The sequence below is a fragment of the Culex quinquefasciatus genome, chromosome 2 (assembly GCF_015732765.1).
Source record: "Culex quinquefasciatus strain JHB chromosome 2, VPISU_Cqui_1.0_pri_paternal, whole genome shotgun sequence".
Lineage (NCBI taxonomy): Eukaryota > Metazoa > Arthropoda > Insecta > Diptera > Culicidae > Culex > Culex quinquefasciatus.
Genome location: NC_051862.1, coordinates 156,360,903 through 156,370,853, shown reverse-complemented (window position 1 = coordinate 156,370,853; position 9,951 = coordinate 156,360,903). Strand labels below are relative to the sequence as shown.

The window sequence follows — 9,951 nt, the reverse complement described above, 5'->3', positions numbered from 1 at the left end:
CTCACCGTCCATCTCCTTCATTGCCCGAATAAAGTCCTGGGGGTCCTTGAAGCTGACAAAGCCGTAGCCCTTGCTCTTGCTGGTGCGCTTGTCCCGGATCACCTTGGCGCGCTGGAACGACGCGAACTTGTTGAAGGTGCGTGTCAGCAGCTCGTCATTGACGTCGTTGCCCAGGTCGCCGCAAAAGATGCGAAAATCGTCGTCGGCCCAATCGCCCAGCGACGGATCTTCCCAGGTTTGGCCACCGGCGACGCGCACCGTCTGAAAGTCAAATAATTTTGAAATAAAGACTTTTGGAAATGTGTAAGGCTTGAATTTATTACCTTGCGATCCTTCTTTCCTCTACGATCAGCATTCCCAAACGACTGCAACGCCGAGGATGCCCTCGCCGCTTTGATAGCTTCTTCCGCAATCGGATTGGGTCCGGACTTCTCCGTCTTTTGCTTCTTTATCTTAGTGGTCACCTCAAACTGAATGTTTCCAATGTCGTACTGAAAGAAAAAGCGGAATTATAAAACAGTTTGTAAGCTTTAAGTAAGATTTCCGTCTTACCGATTGCACCGGTGCGGACGAAATCGTCGGCCCGATGGAACTGCTCGAGGTCGACGGAGCGTCCACCTTGGGCAACAGCCCGACCGTTGGCCGAGCGTTGTACAGCTTCGGCGCACTGCTAACCACGACCGGTTTCGGTTCCGTCGAGTAGGACTTTTCCGGCTGTGAGCTTTGCTGTTGTTGATGGTGCTGTTGCTGCTGGGGAACCGGTGTGGAGTAGGTCGGAAGGAACGGTGGCACAGGCGGAGGTGGGATTCGTGTCGGTGCCGTGGCTAGTTTCTGCTGGACCTGGCTGTACGTTTGCGAGCCAATCACGGTGCGCACCTGGGACGGGATGAATGGATTGGCCACGGACGGGCCGGAAGGTTTGGAGGCCTTGGAGATTTCCGCTTCGAATCTAGAGGGGATTTAGAGGATCAAGCACTTTATGATATAAGGTAAATTTAGTAGCAACTTACCTGGACATTTCGTCCTCCATATTCCGTCGTTTGGTGCCCATTTTTCGTGATAATTTTGGTTAAATTTGCAAAAATTGTATAAACGTTTTTCAGGAGCTTCGTTTAAAACACTTGTTGTTTATAAACTTTATGAGATCTGTCAAAGTGAGCCATAAACAGATAGGAACAACGGAAAATGAACTCTTTTTAAGGAACAAAGTGAAACCACAATCGAAGTGACACGGAAAATATTGAGGATTATTTAAAAAAAAATACATGAAATTACAAAATGAATTGGGTACTAAAGTCCTATGTCAATTTTTATGTAGAACGGTAAAAAACACGATTAAAAACCACTTCTGATCACTTTTTTTCATTTTAATGCAAATTTTTTTTTTACAAGACAACATTTTTTCAATGGATCAACTATGGTCCCCTTGGAACGAGCTGTCAAGTAGGAGCTTTTCTGTCAAGAAGGACCGCGAGGTTAATTTTTCAAAATTGATTTAAAAATCCATTTTAAACTCTTTGTGGTCGTACAAAGGGTCATTGTACTCAGAAAAATAAGCTTTATCGCTGTAAACAATAATATCAGCAATCTAAGCTTCATTTTAGGACCCAATTCTTGAACTTGTTCATATCTGTATAGGAACCGTGGTGTAGGGGTAAGCGTGGTTTCCTCTCACCCAGTCGGCTTGGGTTTGATCCCAGACGGTCCCGGTGGCATTTTTCGAGACAAGATTTGTCTGACCACCGCGCGAAATCCGCGCCTGAGCAAAATTAGCCAGCAAATCCGCGCCAGATCCGCGCGAAACGCGCCATCCGCGCGATCCGCGCCGTCCGTAACAACCCTGCAATACGCACCTCCCAAGAAAAGGGGTCAATAAATGGCTTTAAGAACAGCAGAACAAAGGAGAAGAAACGATTTCTTGGGGATTTTCTTCAAACTCTCCAGCTTGCTTTCGCTGCCGCCGCTGCCCATTTGAAATTTTTCTTGACCGGTTTCTTCCGAAGTGCATACCATAGACTAATAAAAGACTACACAGTGGACTCTGAACCATGACTCAACCTTTTTATGACCCCTCGGCAGGACCGGTTCACTGTCAAAAATGACGGATCGATATGTCATCAACTGGCAGCTCTGACTTTGACATGACATTTCGCGCAATGTTATTGTTTATGTTTTTGTTTTGATTCAAACGGAACAAGTTCCGGATGAGGACGATGATTACTAGAGTGAACCATCGTCCGGGGGGAATCTCGAGGGTGGTCGAATTTCTAGCGATTCACATGCCGCGTGTCTGCTGAAAGATGGACGCGCCTCGCTAGAAGGTCATTCCGGGATTTTGCAACAAGCAGCTCCCGATCGATTTCGGACTTTCAGTCGTATCCTCCCAGAAAACGATCACGTGAACACCGTCGGGTTTGCCAAGCGGGCCGCCTCCGGTTAATACCGCTGGGGCAAAACCGACTTCCTCCAACCCGGAATCTTCGCCCTGAGAGGCTAGAAAGTTCTTGGAGACGCTATCTAGACCTCGACGTACTGCACCTACTTTAAAAACCTCAACACGGCCAAGATCTTTGCCCCTAGCTTTTCCCTTAACTGCCAACTTGGCATTCCCAATCCCAGCGATAACGTCATCAAATGAAAATTTGTCCCCGAACCAATTTTACCGACAAAGAGTACGACCTCCTGGCACCGATATGGGCGAGCTGTACGCGGGGGCAACAACTGGAACTGGCAACGAGGAAGACGATCAACCTTCCGCTCAGATTGTCAGCAAGCAGGGACAGGGCATGCGCATCCTTGAAGTTACCAGCGGAGTTCAGCACAGTTTGTTCCATGTGTAGAAGGACTCTCACAAAAGAGGGCCCGGAACCAAACCCCGCCGAAACAAAAACGCGGATACTTTGTATCATGTACTTGAGGGTTTATTTATGAAAGTTATTAAAATAATTCACATAGTTCTTCTTGACAACTCCTCGTCCTTCTGGATGGTTTTCTTCAGCTCCAGAATGGCCTTTTCAGCAGCTCCTTCTCGTAGGCGTTCACCTTGGGTTGACCAATTTTCTTCTCGAGATTGTGTTACCCAGCAGCAGCGGCATGGAGAAGTAAATGTCCTCGAAAATATCCGAGCGTACGTACGCACACTCGATCACGTTCTTTTCGTCATTCATGGCACGGTCCAGGGCGAGGGCAAAACGGGCCTGGCGTAGGCCATCGAGAACGTGGCCGAACCGGCATCGGCCTCCTGAATGTGTTCCGTCAGGGCGGCAATCTTATCCTGGGGAAGCTCTGGGATGCACTGGGATGATAGTGTCGCCGGAGTGACCACTAGTAAATCCCGCTCTTTCACCAAACAAATATTGCTGCACAGCTGATTGACTTCTTCGCAGGCTGCTACCTTGATTGCAAAGCAAAACAAAAATAAACAAGATGCGCTCGTAAATCAGCACAAAACGAAATCGAAAAAGTCAGCGCTGCCAGGTCGATCTGTCATACGAGGGGCTAGCCGATGCGGTTCACCGTGGTACCCGCGGTTCACAGCTTATGAGTCATACTTTTTTGAAAATTTTGTTCGGAGTGTTTAGTCTTTAATTAGTCTATGTGCATACCTTACTGTAAGGTATGCACATCGGAAGAAACCGCCCACATTAACTCAGTGCGGACGTTACGCATCGGCGGCCGTTACTGATCGTGTGGTCCACCCTAGAACCGCCCTGGCGAACCGAGGGCGGGCCGACTGGGCGGTTGAAATTTGACATTTGAAATTTTTCAATTTCGTCCGCCCTCCATCCGCCTTGGCGTGCCATGGGCGCATCGCCTGGGCGGTTCAAACTGATCGCTGAAATGTTTCAATATCGTTCGCTCCTCAATCTCCGCGGCGAGCCAAAGGCTGATTGCCGTGGCGGTTTGCATCTGAAGGAATTTATTTCGAATTTGACATTTCAGTCAGTTTTCAACGAGCTTCGGTGGGTGTTGTATTTAATCGGCGGCTGCTGATTTTCGTTGTTAAGTTCGTGTTGGGAGAAGTGTTGTGTTGTTTAGATTGTTTACTTATGTAAACAAACAGTTGAAAGTGCGTTTGCAATAGTGATTGAAGGTTGTTTTGCAAGAATAATCGTTATTGTTGGTGTAATTTATGTGACACCCTTATAAATATTGTTGGCAGATGTGCAATCATTTGGAATACTTTGAATTTGATATGTTTCATTGTTGTTATGATTTGATTTATTCTTTTTGTATGTTTGTATGGAAATTTGGTGTACATTTTGGTAAAAGTATACCTTTCCCAGGAAACCTCTTGAAGAGTATCGAAGTGGCATTTACAAAGCGGATTTTGTGCCAATGTTTACTCAATTAATGTTAATGTTTTTTTGTGTGAATGTTAACACTCCAAAGGTTGCGGGTTCAGTGCCAGCAGTGGAGGCAATTAGTGGTGCAAAAGCGATTTTTGTCTTTCTTTTGTTTGACGTTTTTTAGGTGTGCATGATGCAGGACGTGGGTAGGAAGTAATTTCAATTATTTTCAATAATCAGTTCAGCGGCAACAATATCATTTAAAATTGTGTTTATTTTTTTACAGCTTCCTGGATCATTTATAAATGAACGGCTTATATGTATTTATCTATTCTTCATTTGATTTATTTGAATGTTTATTTCATTCCTATTCCTTGTCCTTTTTTCTACCATTCCTCCATACCATATATGATCAAATTTCATGAACTAACGACAGTTACTGAAATAGCAATGGAACCATCTGAAGAATTTGTCTTTAAAATATAATTATCTTTCTTCCAGCTTCCGGGAATCTTCTTCAATTTTAATTCCTACATTTATCTATTCACTAGATGATTTATTTAAATGTTCATATCCTTCCTTATCCTATTCCTTTTCTTTCAGCAATGGAACCATCTGGAGCATTTGTCTTTTTAATTATAGTTGTTTGTTTTGCAGCTTCCCGGAATCATCTTTAAAATTACTGCTTATTTGTATTTATCACTGTAAGATTTATTTTTATTAGAGGTGGGCAAAAAGAGCGAGCCGCTCAAAGAGCCGGTTCACTGAAAAGAGCGAACGAACCGTGGCTCACAAAAAAAGAACCGCGGTTCTTTTTTAATCTCCGGTCTTTTGGAAGAACCGTTTCAAGATGGCATAATTTTTTATATAAATATAATTTATTGAATTAAAAAAAAAATTAATATTAGATTTGTTTTTGAGAATCTGAAATGCCTTTTCAAAAATGTCAATGCTTATAAAAATTAATCCCAAAAGTAAATGATTTGTTAAAATCTTAACAAAAATGTACTAACTACTGAATACTGAATATTTTATCAATTCAATCAGAATGTAGAAAAAGTTCACAGAATATTTTCTCAAAAAAAAATTTTAGCATTAATTCAATTCATGTAGAAATTAATACAATTTTAAAATTACAAGAAATTTTTCCGGCATCCTAGATTTAAGTTTGGATACCATTCTATTACTCGAATGTTTAGGTTCGAGTAGAAATCTTGACATGAAGACCACCAAGACCTTCAAGGGCAAGGTTTTCAAGGGCATCTTCTCATTTTCAGTTTAATTTTTTTTATCAAATAATTTATGTCCAATGTGAAATAACTTATAAAATCACACGATTCTTTAAAAAAACCTTTTCATCCAAATTTTGAAAAAGAGCGAAAGAGCCGTTCAAAAGAGCGGCTCTTTTTAATGAGCGAACGAAAATGAGCGGCTCCTGAAAAAGAGCGCTTTTGCCCACCTCTATTTTTTATATTCATATCTACCATTCCCCCATACAATATATGATCAAATTGAATGACAAGAAAGAACATGGGGTGTAATCTACTAGGATACTTTCTTCGGATTAGCTGCGCTTGTGTTTTATTAGATTAGAGTATGAATTGTTAACATTCAATACGTTGACTGTTTATATGTAAGTACCAATAATACATGAACATTTTAAATAATTTAGTTTTTAAGAATTAGTTAAAGAATTATTTTTATTTGCAGGAAATGGAAAATTTCGCAACAAGTTTGCTTATCAATATATTATTTTGTTTCTTTATTTTTTTCGTCATGTCACCTCAGTGAACTAACAACGCACGTAAGATGTATTGAGAACAAAATTATTTTGAAAATTATGTTTTTTTTTTCATATTTTTGTTTTATTTCTAAATTTTAGCACACAAGAATCTACAAACTCTACTTTGTGTTTTTTTTTCAGTTTTAGATGAACTTGAAAAAACACTATCAGAATCCTGAAGGAACCTGAACGGGTATTCTGCGTGGGTGGATGAAATATGTATGAAAGGCGAATCGAGGGCGGCCCAAGGCGGTTGGGGCTTTTGGGCAGATGAACTTTATATAGGGGTGGATCGGGGCGAGCCGCTGGCGGACCAACCTATAGGGGCGGCTGAACCGTATATGAGAGGCGCAACAAGGGCGAGCCAAGGTGGTTGGGGCTTTTTGGGCGGATGAATTTTATATGGGGGGCGTATCAAGGGCGGCTGAACCGTATATGAAAGGCGCATCAAGGGCGAGCCAAGGCGGTTGGGGCATTTTGGGCGGATGAACTTTATATGGGGAGCGTATCAAGGGCGATCCGCTGGCGAACCAACCTACAGGGGCGGCTGAACCGTATATGAGAGGTGCATCAAGGGCGAGCCAAGGTGGTTGGGGCTTTTTGGGCGGATGAATTTTATATGGGGAGCGTATCAAGGGCGACCCGCTGGCGGACCATCTTACAGGGGCGGACGAACCGTATATGAAAGGTGGGTCGAGGGCGAGCCACGGCGGTTGGGGCTTTTTAGGCGGTTGAACTTTCTATGGGAGGCGTATCGAGGGCGACCCGCTGGCGGACCATCCTATAGGGGCGGTTGAACCATACAAAACGGCGTATGTAGGGCGGATGAACGGCGGGTGAAACATTTCAAGGCAAACCTGGGCGACCCCGGGGCGAGTCGCTGGCGGACCAACGTCACGATAAAAACTGATCGTGCGCCAAATTGTTGCAAATTTTATCCGCCAGCGGGTCGCCCGTGGTCCGCCAAATCAAACGCTGGCGGATCGCCAGAGCGGTTTGGCGGTCCGCCAGCGAACCGCCGGCGGGCTGCCCAGTCAGTGTGGGCTTTCTCAATTATGGGCCGTTATGCTGTTCTAAAGAAAGGGGGTCAAGAAACAGCTTAACAAACGGCAGAACAAAAGAGAGGGAACGTTTTCTTGGGACTTTTCTTCACCCTTTCTGGTTTGCTTTCGCTACCGCTGCTTCCCATTTGAATTTTTTTCTTGGCCGCCCACACTGACTGGGCAGCCCGCCGGCGGTTCGCTGGCGGACCGCCAAACCGCTCTGGCGATCCGCCAGCGTTTGATTTGGCGGACCACGGGCGACCCGCTGGCGGATAAAATTTGCAACAATTTGGCGCACGATCAGTTTTTATCGTGACGTTGGTCCGCCAGCGACTCGCCCCGGGTCGCCCAGGTTTGCCTTGAAATGTTTCACCCGCCGTTCATCCGCCCTACATACGCCGTTTTGTATGGTTCAACCGCCCCTATAGGATGGTCCGCCAGCGGGTCGCCCTCGATACGCCTCCCATAGAAAGTTCAACCGCCTAAAAAGCCCCAACCGCCGTGGCTCGCCCTCGACCCGCCTTTCATATACGGTTCGTCCGCCCCTGTAAGATGGTCCGCCAGCGGGTCGCCCTTGATACGCTCCCCATATAAAATTCATCCGCCCAAAAAGCCCCAACCACCTTGGCTCGCCCTTGATGCACCTCTCATATACGGTTCAGCCGCCCCTGTAGGTTGGTTCGCCAGCGGATCGCCCTTGATACGCTCCCCATATAAAGTTCATCCGCCCAAAATGCCCCAACCGCCTTGGCTCGCCCTTGATGCGCCTTTCATATACGGTTCAGCCGCCCTTGATACGCCCCCCATATAAAATTCATCCGCCCAAAAAGCCCCAACCACCTTGGCTCGCCCTTGTTGCGCCTCTCATATACGGTTCAGCCGCCCTATAGGTTGGTCCGCCAGCGGCTCGCCCCCGATCCACCCCTATATAAAGTTCATCTGCCCAAAAGCCCCAACCGCCTTGGCCCGCCCTCGATTCGCCTTTCATACATATTTCATCCACCCACGCAGAATACCCGTTCAGGTTCCTTCAGGATTCTGATAGTGTTTTTTCAAGTTCATCTAAAACTGAAAAAAAAAACACAAAGTAGAGTTTGTAGATTCTTGTGTGCTAAAATTTAGAAATAAAACAAAAATATGAAAAAAAAACATAATTTTCAAAATAATTTTGTTCTCAATACATCTTACGTGCGTTGTTAGTTCACTGAGGTGACATGACGAAAAAAATAAAGAAACAAAATAATATATTGATAAGCAAACTTGTTGCGAAATTTTCCATTTCCTGCAAATAAAAATAATTCTTTAACTAATTCTTAAAAACTAAATTATTTAAAATGTTCATGTATTATTGGTACTTACATATAAACAGTCAACGTATTGAATGTTAACAATTCATACTCTAATCTAATAAAACACAAGCGCAGCTAATCCGAAGAAAGTATCCTAGTAGATTACACCCCATGTTCTTTCTTGTCATTCAATTTGATCATATATTGTATGGGGGAATGGTAGATATGAATATAAAAAATAGAGGTGGGCAAAAGCGCTCATTAAAAAGAGCCGCTCTTTTGAACGGCTCTTTCGCTCTTTTTCAAAATTTGGATGAAAAGGTTTTTTTAAAGAATCGTGTGATTTTATAAGTTATTTCACATTGGACATAAATTATTTGATAAAAAAAATTAAACTGAAAATGAGAAGATGCCCTTGAAAACCTTGCCCTTGAAGGTCTTGGTGGTCTTCATGTCAAGATTTCTACTCGAACCTAAACATTCGAGTAATAGAATGGCATCCAAACTTAAATCTAGGATGCCGGAAAATTTCTTGTAATTTTAAAATTGTATTAATTTCTACATGAATTGAATTAATGCTAAAATTTTTTTTGGAGAAAATATTCTGTGAACTTTTTCTACATTCTGATTGAATTGATAAAATATTCAGTATTCAGTAGTTAGTACATTTTTGTTAAGATTTTAACAAATCATTTACTTTTGGGATTAATTTTTATAAGCATTGACATTTTTGAAAAGGCATTTCAGATTCTCAAAAACAAATCTAATATTAATTTTTTTTTTTAATTCAATAAATTATATTTATATAAAAAATTATGCCATCTTGAAACGGTTCTTCCAAAAGACCGGAGATTAAAAAAGAACCGCGGTTCTTTTTTTGTGAGCCACGGTTCGTTCGCTCTTTTCAGTGAACCGGCTCTTTGAGCGGCTCGCTCTTTTTTTGCCCACCTCTAATAAAAATAAATCTTACAGTGATAAATACAAATAAGCAGTAATTTTAAAGATGATTCCGGGAAGCTGCAAAACAAACAACTATAATTAAAAAGACAAATGCTCCAGATGGTTCCATTGCTGAAAGAAAAGGAATAGGATAAGGAAGGATATGAACATTTAAATAAATCATCTAGTGAATAGATAAATGTAGGAATTAAAATTGAAGAAGATTCCCGGAAGCTGGAAGAAAGATAATTATATTTTAAAGACAAATTCTTCAGATGGTTCCATTGCTATTTCAGTAACTGTCGTTAGTTCATGAAATTTGATCATATATGGTATGGAGGAATGGTAGAAAAAAGGACAAGGAATAGGAATGAAATAAACATTCAAATAAATCAAATGAAGAATAGATAAATACATATAAGCCGTTCATTTATAAATGATCCAGGAAGCTGTAAAAATAAACACAATTTTAAATGATATTGTTGCCGCTGAACTGATTATTGAAAATAATTGAAATTACTTCCTACCCACGTCCTGCATCATGCACACCTAAAAAACGTCAAACAAAAGAAAGACAAAAATCGCTTTTGCACCACTAATTGCCTCCA

General features: G+C 42.4%; 1 protein-coding gene across 1 annotated transcript in view; it reads right to left on the bottom strand.

Annotated features, from left to right (window-relative positions):
- The window catches only part of LOC6037392 (RNA-binding protein 42), a 35,958-nt gene extending 34,790 nt beyond the window's left edge, over positions 1-1,168 (bottom strand). The window contains exons 1-4 of the mRNA XM_001847258.2: positions 1,011-1,168; positions 553-949; positions 324-491; positions 6-261 (exon numbers count right to left, since the gene is read on the bottom strand). Of these exons, the coding sequence (XP_001847310.2) occupies positions 6-261; positions 324-491; positions 553-949; positions 1,011-1,051 (862 nt within the window). The 5' untranslated portion in view covers positions 1,052-1,168. The remainder of the gene's footprint in view (positions 1-5; positions 262-323; positions 492-552; positions 950-1,010) is intronic.
- Positions 1,169-9,951: the final 8,783 nt, after the last annotated feature.